This window comes from Homalodisca vitripennis, chromosome 5 (assembly GCF_021130785.1).
Source record: "Homalodisca vitripennis isolate AUS2020 chromosome 5, UT_GWSS_2.1, whole genome shotgun sequence".
Classification (NCBI taxonomy): domain Eukaryota; kingdom Metazoa; phylum Arthropoda; class Insecta; order Hemiptera; family Cicadellidae; genus Homalodisca; species Homalodisca vitripennis.
Genome location: NC_060211.1, coordinates 50277513 through 50298743, shown reverse-complemented (window position 1 = coordinate 50298743; position 21231 = coordinate 50277513). Strand labels below are relative to the sequence as shown.

Genomic DNA, 21231 nt, shown 5'->3' with positions numbered 1-21231 from the left:
ATCAGAATAAACTATATGAAAGTATTGTGAGCAGAAATAAAATTGTGTTATCAATTAATCAATCAAGTTTTAAAAAAATCAGTCAAGATTCAATATATAAAACAATATAGAAACCCATAGCAGCATTCAAGGCAGACAATTACTGCAGTACGCTACAGTGAATAATTCAAACTTGTTTTGTTTTTAGGTTAGAAAAGCACGGCCATTTAGACCGATCACAGATGATCAACATTACTTTGATTGCTTCATTGGATTAGGGGAAAGCGTTCCTTACATTTATAACCCTTGACAAAAAAATGTGTTTAACTAACTGTATTGCTGTGTGACGAATAAATTTGAACTAAAGGTGACTTAATATGAAGGATTGATTTATACATATGGTACAGACATGTGAAATAAATCATTATACTAAAACATTAAAATAATAAAATTTCTCTTAAAATATGATTCATAATTAATATAATATACTGCAACCACTACTAAAAATAGAAAATTCACAATAACATTTTGTTTAAACATTACTGTGGATAAATTGGAGTACCCTATTAATACAGTTGATATAGTGAGATATTGACACTCAAAACTATAGCTTTCAAGATCTACTACTAGGCTTATCAACTGACTGATTGCACATCAATTGTTGATCAGTATGTCATAAAGTAGAGAAGAATAGAAAAGAATAAATAACTGTGTCTTACTGGCATCCATCGCATAAGTAATACAAGCGAATAAGTAAGATTCAACTCACTTGTGAATACTCAAATAACCCACCTTGAGAATATAACAGCTGATGCAATTATTAGATACTTACAATTGTAAGATTGGCACCCTCCGCGAAATTTTCTTGAAAAGCGATTACAGCCGGAGATTCACTAACCAGACCTCTTATAAAACAACTGCAACAAATTTAATTTGTTTGTTATTTAAACTAACACATTTATTTTAAACTATGTTAATGTATAATTTCAAAATCAGTAAAATATAAATGGTTTTTAGTCTAGTACATTTGACTTGAGAGAACAAATTAAAGACCTGTACCACGATACGAGGGGTAATAAAAAAAATTTCAAGGACTTTGTATATAGTATGAGAATAAAACGTATAATGATGCTGGTCGCAGCAGTGTACGATTACTCTCTGACTCAACAATCACACAGCTGTGTCAGATCAGTCATAACGTCACTGAATAAAATAAGCAAAGTTTGTTTGAGGTTAGCTTGATGGATTTTGGCTATTTATTGTTTAATGAAAATGAATGTGAAAGAAGAGCAACATGTTTATGTGAAGTTTTGTGTGAAACTGAACAAAACTTTTTCTCAAACTTTTTTGATGTTACAAGATGCTTTTGGCAACGAATGTTTAAACCGATCATGTTGTCATCAGTGGTACAACAGGTTTAAAGATGGCCGACATCCACAAAAGATGATACTCATATCAGATCAACATCAATCAACAATAACAATGTTGCTAAAGTAAATGCTCTCGTATTGGTAGAAGGGTGAAACTTTGAAACTTTTTTAGAGCGTACAGTTATAGAACAATTATTTCAATCAATCAATAAATAAATACTTTATTCAGTAAAAATGCACACTGTACATTGAATAGGGTCAAAATAACATTAATTAGTTTAACATAATTTATGCTTAGTAATTAACAGTTTACAATTAATTGTTCAAAGTATTATAGACTACTACTATTTTACCAATAAAGTTTATTTATCCAAACATATATATATAAACATACATACATATACATATACATATACACACACACACACACATACATGTATACACACACACAAAAAAACCATTATTAAAATATAAATCAATTATCCTGAAAAGAACTCATCAAGTGAATATAAAGGAAGTTTTAACAAATGTTCTTTTAATTTCCTTTTGAATTTGCCAAGATCTGGTTCTAATCTCAGATCCCTTGGCAAATTAAATAAAAATTTTGTTCCCATTAATGTAGTTTTCTTTTCAAAAAAGTTTAATGTATGTTTTTCTACTCTTCTGTTTAATCTTGTGTTATATTTATGTTCATTGTTATTGTCTGTTGATTTGTCGTATTGTCTAACATAAAGAACGGTCTGGAAAATATATAAGCTATAAACTGTCAGAATTCCAAGCTCTTCAAAGTATTTTTTAACTGTTTCTGTATTTTTCAAATGTAATATAATTCTAAGTGCCTTTTTTTGTTGAACTAAAATTCTGTCCAAATTTTTTTTTGTCGTTGCTCCATAAATATTTAATCCATAAGCCAAATGTGAATGTATTAATGAGAAATAGATCGTTTTTAGAAAGTCAATGCTACAAACCTTAGCCATTTGACGCAATGCGTAAAGTCCAGATTTTTAAGTATCTTATCAATATGTTGGTCCCAACTAAGATTATTATCTATTAGTAATCCAAGAAAATTTGTGCTATTCACTTGAAGCAGTTCTTCATTATAAACAGTGATATGAGGGTTTAACTTTGATCTCGCCTGTTTTGTGGAAAACGAAATAAAATTAGACTTTCCTGAATTTAAAAGTAAATTTTTACTTGCTAAAAATTGTTGTATCCTTGAAAGACCAACGAATGAGGATATTTCAATACTTTCCTTTGATTTGCCTGAGACAGTGATGCTGACGTCGTCAGCATACATACAGACAGAGCCACCCCCAGGCACCAATCCAGGCAACCCCCTGACATAACAAAGAAAGAGGAGAGGACCCAGAATCGATCCCTGGGGTACTCCATATTGCATTGTTTGCAATTTTGAGCGATATGTTTTAATATATTTGTATTTGCATAAAGGATCATCAGCTACATGTTGTATTTCAACACATTGTTGCCTGTTTTTAAGATACGAATCAAACCAATTAAATTCTTTATTTTTTATTTTTTATTTGCTAAGACATTTTAATAGTGTGTCATGTGAAACGCTATCGAAAGCTCTTGTTAGATCTAAAAATATGCCAATTACTTTATCATTCTTATCCACTGACTCAATTATATTTTCAATAAAATTTATACTTGCTGTTATTGTTGATCTACCAACCCTAAAACCATATTGTTGTTCATCCAATAATTTATTCCTTTCTAAATAATTTAACAGCTGAATAAAAACTACTTTTTCGTAAATTTTTGAAAATACAGGGAGCAATGATACCGGCCTATATGATGCAGGATCACATAGATTTCCTTTTTTAAAAATTGGAATTACCTTAGCGATTTTTAGTTTTTGAGGAAATATACCAGAAATCAATGAGGAGTTAATAAGGTGAGTGAGTGGTTTTGAGATTAAATAAAAGGCCTTTTTTATTATTGTTATTGGGACCTCGTCAATTCCTGCAGATGACTTGTTTTCAATGGCCATTACAATTTTTTCCAATTTAAGCTCATCAATTGGTTCAAATCTAAAAGTTAAACCATTAGGAATATTAGGAATGGTTTCACTGTTTACACTATTTGTGTGATTAAAATGTATGTTTGGTACTATAAGCCTGTCTACTGCATTGACGAAAAAATCATTTAAGCAGTTGCTTACTGCAATAGGGTTGGTTATTTTTTTACCACTGTCTTCAATGTTTATATTCTTAACAGACTTATTTTGGTTATTTATTTCAGATCTAACAATATTCCAAATTGCTTTCGATTTATTTCCCGAACTTGTTATTTTTTCTTGAAAGTAGTTTTTTTTAACATTATTTATTTCAACTCTAAGACTTTTTTTTAAACTTCTAATTGTTACGTTCAACTCTTTATCTTTAAACATTCTAAAATCTTTTTCTAATTCTAATATTTTTTGTTTTTTTATTTTAATGTCATCTGAAATCCACTGATTAAAATCAAACATTCTATCGGTTACCATAATTTTAGGAAAGCAAATTTCAAAAATGTGTGAAAAAATATTACAAAACATGTCATATTTTCTTTCCACAGTAGCTTGGTACACTTGAGACCAACTTTCACTACCTAAATATCTCAAAAACAATTCTATATTTTTTTGTGTATATTTTCTAGAGAACTTTCTGTATACATTTTTTTGTAACTTATTCCCAAAACTTCCAACATTTGAGCATCATGATCGGAGATCTGGGTTATAATTCCACATATTTTCAAGGGTTTACTATTTATATTAGTAACAAAGTTATCTATTGCAGTTTCTGATTCTGTAGTGATTCTAGTCGGGAAGTTTACTTTGTAATCCAAATTATAAGATTTTAAAATATTTACAAATGTAAAATATGTTTTGTCATGGTTTAAAACGTTAATATTAAAGTCACCAGTTATAATATTTTTGAATTTGTCATGTAATATTGTACATAAGATGTCAAATTTTTCCAAAAAAGATTCTACAAAACATTGTTTAGGAGACCTGTACACACATACCAGAATAAAGGAAAACTTGTCAACAGTTATTTCTGACAGGCAACATTCAAATTCTTTTTCATTTAGTAAATTCTGAACCGCAGGAATTAAGATTGTTTTACTTTTAATATCCTTTCTCACCATGATGACAACCCCTCCACCAATTGAATTAGATCTTGAAAAGAAGGAGCATTTTTTATAATTTGGAATGTTCAATACCATGATTTCTTCCTCAGACATTTTGTGTTCTGACAATGCTAGTATATCAGGATGTACTTCCTCCAGATTTATTTTCAAGATATCCAAACGTGATGGCAGATGCTGTACATTCTGGTGCAAAATAGACAATCCATCTGATTTATTTTGAATGTTACCTGTTTTACGTTCATATAACATTTCTTTTAAATGCTTATCCTCATGTATACCCTTACAATTATTTAAACTATCATCATTTACTAGAATATCTTCAGCATAAAGAAAAGTATTGTTTAAAGTCAACGAACTATTTACTTCTACATTTTTTTTACTTAACATTTTCGTGACTTTAGAAGTACTGTTTAAAGTATGGATTTTATAATCACTATCAGCTAGGTTACACTCCTGGACACAGGAGGATGGCAGTTTTTTTCAACTGTTACAACCAAGGAGCCACCCACTATTGAGGCAGGTACTGCCTGACTATGACTAATTAATAATTCACCAAAACCACTATTACTCTGCTTTAGAGCCTCAGAAAATGTGAGGTCTCCCGGAACCACAAACACATCACCAGTCCGATTTTGCGGTCTCAGCTGCTCCCCGTACAGTGTCACGAAGCTTGCTGGGGCCCTCTCCACTGCCGATTGTTCTGTATCTAGATTGATGTTAGACCTTTTATCTCTCATTGCTTCTTGGCTGGACATCTCCTCTGGACCAGTTGTGTAGTGAAGTCCAGGCTGCATAGTCTGGTGGTTGAATTGAGGCGATTTAGGTTGCTCACAGAGTTGAGTTTGGGCCGGATTAGGAGATCTGTCCTCGTTCACTGATGGCAAGTTGTTTGAGCAATTTTGTTTGTGTTGTCCAATTAATGTTATTCTGTCATTTGTTATTGGTGTTTTGGGGGATTTAGATGTTTGCATAGTTTCCTTGTTTATCATTTGGCGCATTTTGTGTATAAATTCTTCAAAATTTAGTCCATTTCTTAGGGTTCTTGAAGACTCTTCTTTATATGTTACCATTTGAACTAGTGCCCCCGTTGCCTTACAGAAATCCTTTACATTTGAGATGAAGTGATACAGTGAGATATTATCCCGTACACAGCCAAGAGGAGAACAAATTAATCGTTTTAGTTTCTTGTTTTGAAAATTTAATTTTAGTTGTTTAAAGGCCAAGTCATTGTCATCTTTTGATGGTTTCCAATTATATTTCTGTTTGGTTATTAAACTATATATGGTAGCTCCATCTTCAATTGTCTGACATGCCAAATGTGTACTGGGACACTGAGATGGTAAAGGTTTCCCAAAGCGATTTCTAAAAGCCACAGCAACACCAGCACTCATTTGTCTAGGCTCCCCAAAATCAGAGGATATGCAGTGGGCAAAGGCTGTCGATTTGTCATTTTCGAATTTCTTAATGACGGTTGCCATGTTCTCAACAATCACCTGAATACAGGAGCCCGAACACACTTTCTCCCCTTCCGAAACAGGAAATGAAAGCTCCTCCTCAGGCTTAAGAGATGTTTCAATGTTGTTCTGACTAATTCCATAAGTTCTGGTCCAGGAGTGCCACCAAGAAATGCTTTTTATAATTTTGTGAGCCAATTTTGTCTTGCCTTTATTGTTCAGGTGTAAACCATGTCTGGTGTAATCAGATCTTCTAAAACTGTTGAGATTAAGGAGATGAACATTACCATTTCGAGCTGTTATCTCACTGATATAATTGTTAGCTAGCTGTATATCCTGGTTAGTAGGGTGATTAAAAGGCTTGTCATGTCTGATTGGAATTGTAGTAATAAATACTGGTCTGTTTTGACTTATTGTAATTAATTTATTTTCTACTGACTCATGTATTTCTTGCATGTTATCACTTAGACTGTCATTTGTACCACCCAACAGAATAACAGGGTTCTCATTGTCCAAGGATGCCGACTCTATCACCTGCATCAGAGTTGTGTTAGCTCTACTATATCCGAAAGCATTGATTTTCCCATGGCTGAGTACCTCTACTTTATTAGCAATGTTGCTACCTTGACTGTCAGAACAAATAATCATCCTAGTTTCAGGCAACTCAAGAAGTTTAGTCCCTACTGACCCAAGTTTTTCATTTTTATGTTTGATTCTAGCAGTTTTCATAGCTCTGTTATTGTTACTTTGTGTTGGTGTCGAGGCCAGTGTAGTCCCTGAAGATTGTTCTGTCTCTTGTACATCAGCTAAAACTTTATATTTGTTATTTGTGTCCAACCCAGTCATAGATATAAGCCTATTGTTCTCTTTTTTTTTATTATGACTTGTATTTTTTCCATTTTTATTGCATGATTTGACAGTGAGCCAAGCATCCTTTTGTTTATTGCCATCGTGTACGACTTTGCACTGGAAGAGGTCAGAACTCTGTATTTTTTCTGAATCATTTTTGCCTTCCTGATAAGTGTATACCCCTTCGTAAGTTTGGTCCCTTGTCTGTCTCTCACGCTCTTTATTTGGTTTTTCTACCATCAATTTAAAAAATCTCTCACCGTCTAACTGAGAACTATTCATCAAAACATAGGACAAAAGCGAGCGCTTTACGATTATTTGTGGTAAATCTAGTACAACGGTTTGTATGAAATCAAAATTTGGAGAGCCAGTTTTTAAAATGCCATGAATGATGGATTCAATAGTCCAACAGGTAAAAATTCCACAATCATACCCATTCTGCTGCTGAGGACCATTTAAAATGGAGAAATCGGCAGTCAATGCAGCGTCTCCAAGATACATTGACAAATTATTGGCAACTTTATTTGCTGAACTCAAATTTAGATTCTTGTATGAATCAAAATAGTAGTATTTATTGGCAGTTCTTTGATAAACCAAGGTACTCCAATGTGACCCACTGTCAGCAACCTCAGGTTTGTCTGAGTTATTAATTGGTAGTATTATATTTTCTTTTGTTTTCAATAAGAGGGGGTCAATCATAGGTACATACTCTTTAGAAATCTGTAATGCGTGCACAATAAGTGGGTTTACCACAATGCTTGAAGTGTTTTCCAAACAATGCTCATTCAGAAGCTCAAAATAAGGTTGCAATGTAAAATCGGTAAGACAGTTCTGGCTTAAGAGCTCCGAAGTAATAGCTAGTCGAGTATTAGTATTAAGATCATTAACCTCCAACACTGATTTTGAGTCTTTCCTCACTTTCAAGGAGTCCATTTTCTCCATCAGTCCGACATTTACACTGTGCAATCTTTTGATTTCTGTTTGCAGTTTAAGCATTTCTCCATTTTTTGATTTGTAGATTTTTAATGTTTCTTTTAAAGCTTTTATTTCACTATTCAACTTTTCAACTGTTAGTTTTAGTGTTTCCTGCATTTTTTTATCATTTTCCTCATACTTAAATTTTATTTTACTTAAATTATCTTCCAAAAAATGGTAATGGTAATCTTCCGAAAAATATTTGGACCAATATGTGATGAAGGGGTGTGGCGAATAAGAAAAAATAGAGAATTACGCAATGTATACCAAGATCCTGATATTGTGGCTTTGGTGAAGGCAAAGAGAATTAGCTGGCTAGGACATGTACATCGGAGACAGGAGGGCACAAGGTTAAAAGAGGTCTACCAGGCGGTACCGACAGGAAGGCGCCCTTTGGGTAGGCCAAAGATAAGATGGTGCGATCAAGTGGTCGAAGATGTGACCCGGTGTGGAGGGTCTGTGGATCTGGCGGAAGACAGGGTGGCGTGGAAGAGGCTCATAGACGAGGCAAAGAATCGACTGAGATTTGTTACGCCCCGGCAGTAAGTAAGTAAGTAAATTATCTTCCAGGTTCTTTATTTTTTTATCATAAAAGCACTTTTCTTTATATTCTTGCTCTTCAATATCTTCTAGTAACTGTGTTTTTTCCTGAAGTCTCATAATTAGCTGTGATTTCTCCATGTTGTTTTCTTTTGTTAGCTCATAAAGTTGTAGGGAAAGGGTGTCCATTTCTTTCTTGGCAATGTTTAATTTATCTTCAGTTTCCAACTGTAAATTAACGAATTCTAACTTTTTATCATGAATTTCCTGTTTAAGTTTATTGTTTTCACATAAAAGTAAGTTACCTGCTTCTGCAGCCAGACTTAAAGACGTTTCCAAGTCTTCACTTCCATTGAGGGAGAAATTTGTTAGTTTTTCATGCAATGTTTTTTCCATATTTTCATAATTATCTACAATCAATTCCACACTAGCACTATGATGTTCAAAGTCCATATCCTTTTTTTGTAATGGTTTGATCATTCTTAGATTACTTAATTTTGTTATATTGTTGCTTGTTTCTTCCGTCAATTTATTAACTAACGTAGTTTCTGCTTCCTTCAAGGCGTTATTCAATTTCTTATTTTTCAAATTTTCTGCTCTTAAAATTCCATATTTATGTTTATTTTCAGAGTAAAGGCAAATACTACCCTGACTAACTAGCCCTATCTCTTTCGTGCCAAAAAATTCTACCTTATATTTTGGTACCTTGGAGTCATTTTCAATATCTAAAATATTTATAAAGCTTAAAAGTATTTTATTAACTATTCTAGCTGATAATTCATCTATAAAAAAGAGGATGTTTGTATATATGACATTGATAAACTCAGAAACTGTTTGACCAATCATTATGAAAATTTGTATTTATATCTATTTTTCACATACTATGCCCATTGATGAAACTTGTCAGAAAAATAAAATAGTAATATTAAGAAGAAATATTATCTTAATTATATTATATAATAATTATAAATAACAAGGGCTAATCTTGATGATGGCTGGACCAATCTGGCTAATTCGTTTTTGTAAAATATTCATTGAAAACCGAGGAGTGTTTATATGAAGAGATAGATTAGAGAAATTACTTGGAATATTTTGAATTCAGAAAAATTTTTAGTATTTGTTTTATAATCCAAATTTGACTGACACTACACAGCTGTTGAATTGGTCACCAGGCTGCACTGCAATGTTAACCTATTGTCATGAAAATTGGTACGTTCATGTATTTTTCCACGGAGATAATGAATATGCTATGCTCATTGATGTACATCGCCACCAGAAGGCACTGCAAAGTATGGAATTCCATCCCGTTCAAACGATTTCTATAAAATTTGGTACGTATGTGTATTTTTTCATGGATAAAATGAATATTAGAATTAATTATTTGAAGTTTAATGAAATATGTACTTTGCTTAATATATAGTTTATTTAATAAACTAAGCTAAAGCCCGGTATAGCGGGCCGGGCTCTATAGTTCTTTTATGAATTAACTTTTCCATTTATCTAAACCAGTTTAATCTAGAATAAAATGCAATAAGATATTTAAATTCAGTAATATCTTACCAAGGGGACACTTTCAAATTTTGTACAAAAGATGTCATAAAAACAGCGATTATATCACAATTCTTAAATGTCACAGCAAGATAACATCCTTTCTTGTCCCAAGCCAGGCTGCTAACTTCACCACCAACTCTGAAATTACAAAATACAATTAGACAGTAATTTCACTTTACATTCTATACAATCTTGAATAAGAAACAGTTAAATTCAGTTAACAATTTGTTACATTATTGACTTTATCTGAACATGGGGAGAAGATCTAGTCCACTTAGCCACAATTATATTGTCATCAACTGTATTTGCATGAAATGCCATGTTGGCTTAGTAAACTCGCTGTCAGCTATTTTAAGCTCCTTTATTTATACCTCCTTTGTCTTTCAATGTGTCACCACAGCATTGTGTATACCTAATAATTTTCTTTTTTGTAATGTTTATAAAATATATGTTTCCAATTGGGAATCAAATCAAATATCCTTTATTTCCAACAGACATGTAACATGCATTGGATTGCGTCATAAATATTACAAAAATACATGTACAGTTTTTATATCTATACATACAGACTATTTATTTCCAATAAATTCACTGAGGGTGTAGAAACATTTGTCTATTAAAAAAGCCTTCAGTGTTCTCTTAAAGACCATTATATCATTTACATTCTTTAGGTCCACAGGAAGAGAATTATAAAAAATTACGGCATTATAAAAACAGTGATGTTTGAAAAAAGAGGTTGCATGGGGGGGATTATTTAATTTGTTGCTATTCCTTAGATAGTGTCCGGACTGTGGAATTAGTGACTCCAAAATGCCCTGGTTTTGCTTAAAAAAGACCAATGTGTGGTAAATATAGATACTTGGAAAAGTAAGCAGATTGAACTTCTTAAAGTGTGATTTGCAGGATTCTGATTGACGGATGCCAGCAATAACTCTCACCGCTTTCTTCTGCAAAAGAAAGACATGGTTTGTTCTGCAATTTTCAAAACCCCAAATTTCAAACAGCATATTAAAGGTAGGGATAAACTGATGCAAAATATGAAGTCAGAAGCACATCAGTGCCTGTGAAAGATGAAAGTCTACGAAGAACAAAAATACCAGCACAGACTTTACGTGCGACATGATTTACATGAAAGGAGAAACTAAGATATCCTATCGACAATTAGGCCTAAAAACTTGACCATTTGCTCAGAACAAATCTCTGTATCGCCAACCAAAACACTCAGAGTCATTGCGTCTTGATGAAATTGAAAAGTCTAGCAATGTAGTTTTATCAGTATTCACGGCCAAACCATTACTCTGAAACCACTGGACTATTGAATTACACTGAACAAACGTATTTATCTCCATATTGAAACGACAAGACTCATCAATTACAAGTGATGTGTCGTCAGCAAACAAACACAACAAGCCCCTCGAAACACAACTGCTGAGGTCATTCACATACAAAATAAAGAGGAAGGGTCTAAGTATGGAGCCCTGTGGCACACCCGTCTTGACAATCTGCTCGTTAGAAAAGCATCTTTTCCTAGTATTTACGTCAACGTATGGAATTTCCACAACTTGTCTACGCTGACTCAAGAAAGATGACAGCCATTGATTTGCCAAGCCACGCACTTGACAAGCTTTTGCAAAAGAAGTTCATGCGAAACCATGTCAAATGCTTTTCTCAAATCAAAAAAGATACCAGCAGAAAACTTTCCTTCATCAAGAGCTTTAACAACTTTATCCAAGAGAGAAAACATTGCCTTCACAGTTGAGCCTCCCTTGACAAAGCCAAACTGTTTGTCAAACAAAACGTTATTACTCTCCAGGAAAGCCGTCAACCTTATCAAAACTGCCTTCTCAAACACCTTAGAAAATGACGTCGATCCAATCGAAATAGGCCTGAAATTATCAAGTTCCTCAACCAGTCCCCTTTTATGTAACGGCTTCACTATAGACAACTTTAAAATGTCAGGAAACACACCATTTTCAAACGAAAAATTTATCAAATGAGCAAGTGGCCCAACAAAATACTCCGTACATGATTTAAGAAGCTTTGATGATATATTGTCGAAGCCAGAAGAAGCCTTTGCTTTTATAGATCTGATGATGCCAGATACTTCCACTTCAGAAACAGGTGAAAAGAAAAATGAAGCCACCCCTGCACATGATTGTTGTTGAAGAAGAGACAACGATATGGAAGATGAACTTGCATTCGACACATTAATGAAGAAATCATTGAACAAGTTGGAAACGTCCTTCGTATCCCTAACAATGACTCCATTACTATCCTTGAGGGTTCGAGGAATATCTGCCAAAACTCTTGCCTGACCTCTATGCTCGTTCACTATGTCCCACACAGTCTTAACTTTATTTGAGGAAGTCTGCAGTAAATGTTTAACTTTAGATGACTTAGCTTCCCTCACACTAGCCCTATATTGCCTCTTCAAAGAAAGGTATTGTTTTCTTCTCTCATCAGAAGAACTGAGGTCTTTACTTTTATAATACCAATGCACAACCAAATCACGTAGCTCAATTTGCTCCTGGGTTAAAGACACTTTGGCATTTGGAGAACGCCCACGAATCCGAACTCTTTTCTCAGGAAAAGCCTGAATGAAATAAAACTCTATAGAGGACATAAACAAGCTCATCTTATCATCCATTGTTCTAGCTGCATAAACATCATGCCATGTTTCCCCACCCAGAAGATGTCTAAAAATACGAACATTATCCTCTACAAATGATTGCTTAAGCATAAACTTAGGGCAATCAGGACTAGATAAATACCTGACATGTGAGATTTGTGCATGGTGATCGGACAGAGCATTTATCACGACAGAGCAACTGAAAATGTGACAGGTCAAATTACGACATTTAAATATTCGCAGGAAATTAGCAGACCGTGACGCAAGTAAATCACATGTTATTGGAATTGAGATTTATTTAATTAATAATGGAGAAATATGTTAAACTTTATACGGGAACAAATTCAAAAAATTAAACTGAGCTTAACATAACCAAAATTCGTTTTTACTAAAAGTACCAAATGAAATTACGCAAAAAAGCCAATTGTGGGATAAAATGACTTGCGTATTGATGACATCAGAAAGCACATGTTGCAAAAATTTAAATAAAAAGCGATAGAAAAATAGTAAAAGAAAATAGAAAGACTTAAATTGATCAATTATAGTGAACGTGATAAAATTCGATAATTATGAGAAAAGAATTAAATTATATTCAATCGTGAAGATGCTGATTTGAACGGGAGAGGGGTTGAGCATTGTTTGAGCCAATACGCAAGGTTTTGGCCTGAGAATCTTTCTTCTGTCTCGAGAGCTGAACCAGGGAGGACGTGTACTCTTGTAGATCCACCTGGGAGTGATGCAATACGGAATTGTGCAATAGTGTATTAAAAGTTATAACCAGGTGATGGGATATTGTTTTTAGTGAATAAATTAACAACAAAGCAAAGTGAATACAATTAGTTGTTTGTATCACATCAAAATAAATTAACGTATCAAAGTGATTTGCTTTGTTTTAATATGATTGACTATCCCATCTGTGAAGTGTGGTAAGTAAAGAAAATGAGCGTTAGTTCAAAGAATATTACATTTCAAAATTTATTAAAATCGAAGTGATTGATGAGAACCCAGTGAACATTTGTGAACTTTATCCTGATATAAATAATCATATTTATCAGAGCCTTCAATACAGTGATATTTAATTTGCACTATCATTCAACCTACTTAAAACCTGAGATGAATATAGGCCTAGTCCTAGTGACATATAACGTGTACTTTCAATAACACTCAGTATACTTCCAACAACACTAGATACAATTTCCACAGCATAGGACACATCGACGTGGGAATTGGAAACACATTGACGTGGGAATTGGAAACACATTGACGTGGGAATTGGAAGTTTGGACATTATTTAAACACCGATTCGGAGCAAAATGACACAGCCAACACGGGACCACAACACTCTTCAAAACTGATCGTATTCAAAAATGTCTTCAGAAAGATCAGTATATACGTGATCGATTAGGGATCGGGAGTTTTTAAATTCCCTCGTAAATGAAGTTACTTTATTGCTTAAATCGTGAGATGCCATCACGGATAAAAGACTACCTACTTTCATGTCAGCAACAGAGAAATTAACATTGAAATCACCCACAAAAACAGTTCTAACTGCTGGATTTATAATTTTGTGGAGGCAATCGGATAAAAATTCATAAAACATCTCATGTTCTTGCACTGACGCTGAAAAAGGTTTCGGCTTATAAGCGGTAACAACAAGAAGAGGAAACTGTCTGAATTGAAAAATCGCTGCCGCAAGCTCACACCTACCCTCCTGACAAAATCGGGAGACATCTAAAACATTGTGTTTTATTGAAGATTTCCTAAAAATGCAAACACCTCCCACAATGCCTCCACCACAAATGGAAAAATAAAGAGAACAATAATTACCAACACAGCACTACTGTGGGGCAGGCTGCAGTCTAGCACTGCCAATCAGAGGTCTGCCGTGCATGAAATTTCGGAGTAAGACCACATGATTTTGCTGGTACAATAGGTCAGTTTAGTACCAACAAAAAATTAACGACAGAAAAATTTACTCTGTAGGTTGTGTAAGTTGAACTCTTACTTTCAACCTTGTTTATCCTTTGGGAGAAACAAGCTTAAGAATACCAGGATATTTCAAAAGTTCAGAGGAATTTACAGAGGTTCAGAGAAACATGTATATTTTAAAAACTACATCCCCTACCTTCTATTTTTAAACATGATATAAATGTTAGATTATAAAATGGGCTTCCAGAATCTATTCCATTTACATAAAAATGAATGGGCATATATTTGTATTAAGTATAATACTGACATTTGAAAAAATAAAACATCTTTGGAAAATTTTGAGATATAAACTTATATATATCAAGAACAAACACAACAAACACAATGAGAAATGGTGAAGTAGGTAGAACTAATTTTTCTGCAAAGATGAAAACTGCAACATCATTATACAATTACTACGCTTTCATAGAGTGATAAAAAAAACTAGAGCTGTGTTTGGCAACCCTTTACCATTCCAATGGTATATGAATCGCGTCAATTGTACTAAAACAAATAGCAATAAGAGGGTGGTTCAAATCAACGGATATCCTTTTACTGGCATTTAAGAAATGAAAATAAACAATGGATATCTGATGATTTGAACCACCCGCTCCAACTGCTGGAGGGTTAAACGGCTATTATTTTAAAGGAAAAAAAATTATGGTTGCCTGTAAAGTCGGTTTTACGGGCGAAGATTTTACGTGACAACGTCTTTTTCTCGGTAGAATATTTATTGATATGAATATTATTAAATTGCACAATAGGAACAAGGAATTGAATGAAAATAAGAATTGCACAAATTTTAACTATAGAAATATATTTTGTTTACTAAAACATTGTACATAATTTGAAATTAATTAAAATTTGTTATTGTAAATGGTAAAGTTGAATAAAACATTTACTAAAATTGGAATTTGAAATTCTTGCTAAACACAGTTAAATTCTAACTCCGCGCGTGGTGATTGGTCGGTTTAGTTCGTTTGTTTGGTCGCACTGTTATGACAGGTGAGAGGTTATAATTTGTTATTTTAAATGTTTGACTAGCAATACGCGCTTTTTCTTCTCAATCGACTGAATTACGATTGATTGCAGAGTGATTTAAACTAATAATTTACTTAACACTATCAACATTTGTCAATAGTATGACATAACCTATAAACTCAGTTTCTCAACTTTTGTGTCAATCTAACAATTAATCAATCAATCATAGTTTACGATAATGAAATATCAGTGTACAATTATTTACCTTTATTGTTGTAGTTGTTGTAAATGACGAATCTAATTACATTTACACGAATAAACATAGTTATCTGCTTTATCCCGTGCGGCGGACCCACAGTTATCTGCTTTATCCTGTGCGGATCCCGTGCGGCGGACCCACTGGACGGGCAACGTAACGTTACCGGGCGTTACATGAGTGACTCCGAGCCGCAACCTAATTTAAGACGTTGTCACGTAAAAATATATTTTCTCTAAAAATCAAATGCATCATCATAATAACCGCAATCCTTTTATCTTTTCAAATCAGCCATTATCAATAATTAGTGTTAATGAATCCCACCTTTCCCCTGAGTCCAGTTCAACAGGTGTAAGGTCGATGAGGGGTGTGGCTCCTCGCCTGTCCTCGGACTGGAATACACTGCTCGCTACACCGCAGCTCAGACAGTAGATGACAGGTTCGAGGGACACTGCGAACAGCACCAGGGAGCTACAGGGAGACCAGACAGCTGACACGACTCTACCTGTAGCCAGAGTCCAGCGATCAGGCTCCCATTGACACGTCTCCCACACTCTATACAACAGTTGCACATATACAATGTATTTTTAACTTCAAAAATAGTCAAAGGTATATAAAAATGGTTTTATTCCGGTAAATTTGCGCGTCTAGCTGATTGATTCGTCCAGTTTCCAACCAGATTCATCAATTTTTATAAATTGTTGAGAAACACAAAAAAAAAAAAAACAAATAAAACCCAATATTTGTTGTGGCTTAGTTATGAATTTTGTATTTTGAAACTAGCTCATATAGTATAGACACGATTTAGATAAGTTTCAAATCTATGTGTTTAACACATGTAAAGAAACTTCTGTTTTTCAAATTTAATCTACCTAACTCAGCAAAATGCTTCGTAATCATACTGGTTTTAGGACAAAGCCTTATTATCTATAGATTTTTTTCATTAAAGCTAAAAGAATATCACGTTTAAATTTATTGTGTTTTTATATGTGTAAAAAGAAGTAATGCATTTCCTCTATTAGACAAAATACTACTAGTAATGAGCTAGTTAAATTTTACTATGATCTAAGGAGTAATAAGGTAAAACAATGTATCTTCCAAATAAATCGTGGTATTTATTATACAAATTTAAACAAATTACACCATTGACTCCAATTAGAAAGTAATTTGTATTTACAATAGGTTACATAGTAAAAGTTTCAAAAATCAGGATATTATCATGTTTTATGAGCATTTTAAAAATTTGAATCTCTTACTAGCATTGAATTTGAAACGCCACTGTCAGAGAGGATAAACAATACTTTCAAAGATTTTGTTCCAATTGTAGTTCTTTCCTGACAATGAAATTATGGTTCCATGTGAATTACAAACACTTATGGTGTTACAACAACCTTGTGGTAGAAACGTTAACTACCAGGATCTTATTCTTCCGATACTGATATCTTGACCTATCTAGGTTTGCAAACAAACCCACACCATTTAAATTACGAACATATAAGGTTTAAAACGTTTTAGTCTTTAAACATGTATATCTTAATGCAATAAAGCAGAAAATATCATAACCTAAAAAAGTCATCTATATGGTTTTGAAACTTGTTGTCTCACTTTTTTTACTGGTTTACCTGAAGACCAAATTAGTGGTTGCTGCAAACAGCTTGAGAGAGTCGGGCGACCATGAAACAAAACTGATTCCTCCGCCTCCAACTCTCTTGAGTGGCACAGCCTTGTCCAAGCCGACTGCCCAGACATACATGGTGTTGTCACTCGCACTGCCACTCACAAGCAGGTCACCCTGCAATACCACATCACACACAGTGTACCACATATCTAATAAAATACAGTAGAATCACAAAATAAATACAGTACAATAGCCAGTACAGGTGTTCCTTCAATAACACAGTGACATTACATTTCTGAAGACATTTCAAGGCAGTCAATTGTTCAGAAAGATTGTGAATGAAGGTGGTTATTGTTAATAAGTGAATACAAATATTCTTAAAACCAAATGAATGATACATGAAATGCTGCTCATAGTATCTTTGGGGATGGACAATGAACATTGATTTAATGGTAATTTTGATAAATAGCTATTTCTAAAATTTGCAATCACTAATTCATTTGCTTTATTTACATAATGGAATAGTTACATGATGGATGACAAAACAATGTAGATCGTTTATAAAGTACATTTTGCATCTATAATAAACCTGTATCATATCACAATGAAATATTCGAATACAATAATAATTTTAGATTACCAAAAAGTAATGAAATAGAAAGAGATTCCAAGAATTGTTTTAAAGTTTCAAAAACCACTTTCTACAACATCTTTGAATCTAGATATTTAAAAATGATTATTCATTCAATTTACTAATTCTTAATACTAGTTCAATCTCTCTTTATTTTAATGATTTTTCCTTAATTTTTTATAACATGTCTTACCTTAATTAAACCAATTCATCTTGATATTAAAATTGTATAATGAATGACAAATTTGATATTATGATGAGAGATAATCTATATATATATGTGTGTGTGTGTGTGTGTGTACATACATTTTTCAGAAAAGTCAAACATAGGTAATAATCAGTCAACATGCAAAACATATCAGATATGATCATAACGAATAAGTGTTATGATCTGGAATGAAGAAACCTACAACAGATCTCTACAGGTAACTTTATTTAAAAATCAAATAATCCCAGAGCCCTATAGCACATGATAAACTCTGAAAGAAAAGTGGGAAATTGTTAAAATACCCAAATACAGTTGAATATCCTACAATGAAATGACCAGCCAAGAATAACCAGGATTTGGTAGGGACAGAAGTAGCAGAACATCTAAACACATTCTTCACTTGAATAGCCAAAGCCACTCTTCAACAAAACTCGAAAATAAGAGGGTCGGAAAGTCAATGATATGAACAACCCACAAACGGTAGAAAAAAACTGCCAAGAGCTCCTTCTCACCACTGAAGAAGTGGGAGATGTAAATGACTCAAGTGGTATTGATGACTACTCATTGAAAACGGTAAAGCACAGTAAAGAAGAAATGATGCCCCCCCCCTTATTCAACATAACAAATAAAACATTTTAAAATGACCAGTTTCCTTCACTACTACTAAGGCATATCCAAAACACAAAAAGGGGGTAAACAGATACCCAAAACTGCTGACCCTTCACACTGATATCACATTCTCCAAAACATAGAAAAAAACTGACAAAACTCATAAACCACTTCATACTACATCTTGTAAAAGATGGCTAACATGTACTTTTACGGGGTAGAGCAACAACCTCCACCATTGTGAGCCTAGTTGAGTTCATAGCAGAACAAATGTTCAAAGAAATTTTTGTCACAGCTGGTTTTTCTGGATTACAGCACTTTGCTTTTAATAGCCTTGAACATGAATTAACTAAAGAAAAACTTGAAGCTCTAGGAGTGAAATATCTGTCACAGGACTGGTCATGAGTTACCTGCAAAGGCGGACAGATGTGGTAGTACTGCAACAAACCACAAACTGCACGATCTCTTCGATCCATTGGCAGAATACAAGATGTAACTCAGAGAATTGTTTTGGGACCAGTTTTTTTCATATTGTTCACAAACGACTTCACTGGTTATATTCAACATCTAAACACAAAACTGATAATGTATGTAAATGACACAACAATACTGATCAAAAACACTACTCCAATGGCCTTCCAACAGACACAACTGATTTTAATAAAGCAATATAATACTGTAAAATGAACACACTAGCAGTGAACCTTTCCAAGACATCCCAACTACACTTCAGCAGAAAGAGAGAAGTAATTCCTGAGATTCAGGTGTATCAGTGGAAAGATAAAACATTCCTTGTGGTTTCCTGCACATTAGCAAAACAAACATCCAAGACAAGACGTCCATTCTCACAACACCCATCATAGAACAAGATAGGGGAAAGTGCTGTACCTTGGGACAGTTGTACCTTAGGACAAACCAGTTGCTGCAGTTATAGGTTAACCTAACAATGATCTAAGCGTTCATAGTTCTTTCTTTCACCACCAGAGTAGGTTGTGGAAGATATCAATCTGTTTGCTGGCTGTGTTCTCCTTCTACAGTTGAATTTATGAATTTGCTTATGGTAAGTAAATATTTTGAATCTTGATTAGTTATTTTTCAAGGTTTCAATTATGTAATTTAATTATTTTCTGTTGTTAATTTGAGACTAAAGATTTCTGATGCTTGTTTTGCAACTGCTACATTTGAGTAAACATAACCTATAACAGAGTTGTGGTTTAGTTTTGTTTCTTGTGTCTAGTGTCGTACCTTGGGACTATAAAAGTGTTAGACCTTGGGATGTCCTGAGGTACAAATATATTCAAAATATATACAAATATATATATACAAAAAATATTCTTAAAGCCATGAGTATTTATTCTTTTAATCTTTACCATGGCATTAAATGTGTTTTAAGCTACCTGCAATATTTAAAGCAATTAACCTAAATGTGTGAGCTATCTACAATATCATTTACATTTTATTATGATTTTTAAAAATATTAAAGTATATACCTTCTTTTGGATTAAAAATGTAATTATTTACAAATTGTCTATGAATAATGAGTAAATAGTTACTTCCCTTCCAGTTGTAATTGTAATTAGTTTTTTTTTTATTTACATAGATGCCTAGAAGCAAGTCAGGTGTAAAACGTCAGAAGATTGACAAGACAGCTTTGCAGCAGGCAGTCAACGATGTGTTGGAAGGAAAACTGGCAGTTAATAAAGTGTGTCTAAAAAATTATTTTTTCTAAACTGTCCCAAGGTACAGCACTTTCCCCTACATCCTACCACCACATCGCACAAAACTTAAGCAGAAGACACCATCTGGTGGCTGAAAACTAAAAAACCTGTTTCTACCAATCCTGGGAAACCTAAGAGGTATGGGGATTAAGAAAGGACTCAAGAAGTGGCTGATAGAGATACATGTATACCCTACACGAATTAATTGAAAACACACACAAACACCACGACAAGGTATACACTTGAATATTGATAAAATTACAACTACACCAACAATTACAATTACATCATATTTAACACCTGATACACTATTCTTGTTACTTGACTCTGATGCATGATACTGTAATAAAGAATTATTGATTCATTGATAATAAAATAAGATGAATCCAGATCTTCGTTACATAAACACTCATTACAATGCATAGTGTAAAATTAACAACAAATTGCCTTTAATTATTAATGTTTAATTGATTGATTTGCATGGCTATAAAATAAAACCGATATATTAGGTCCAAGCCCACATAATTAATTTAAAAACTTACAAGCTTTTAGAGAAGCTATAAAAAATAAAATAAATCTTACATGAGGGCTCCAGGCCAGGCTTGTGACATACGTGTGGTTGGGTCGACTCAAGACTTGGGTATTGGCTGCTGAGGGGCGAGTGATGACTGAATTAGGGTCTATATGCCAGATCACAACCCCCAGTTCACAGCCCACAGCCAGTTCAGATGCGCACAGAGGC

At 33.6% G+C, this 21231-nt stretch overlaps 1 protein-coding gene across 5 annotated transcripts in view; it reads right to left on the bottom strand.

The window, feature by feature from the left end:
- LOC124362150 (aladin-like) overlaps positions 1 to 21231 on the bottom strand; it is a 38701-nt gene that overhangs the window by 531 nt on the left and 16939 nt on the right. For all 5 annotated transcript variants that reach the window (XM_046816385.1, XM_046816388.1, XM_046816386.1 and 2 more), the window contains 5 exons: positions 21072 to 21231; positions 17328 to 17497; positions 16030 to 16260; positions 9881 to 10009; positions 812 to 896 (listed from right to left, as the gene is read on the bottom strand). In XM_046816385.1, coding sequence (XP_046672341.1) covers positions 812 to 896; positions 9881 to 10009; positions 16030 to 16260; positions 17328 to 17497; positions 21072 to 21231 — 775 coding nt within the window. The remainder of the gene's footprint in view (positions 1 to 811; positions 897 to 9880; positions 10010 to 16029; positions 16261 to 17327; positions 17498 to 21071) is intronic.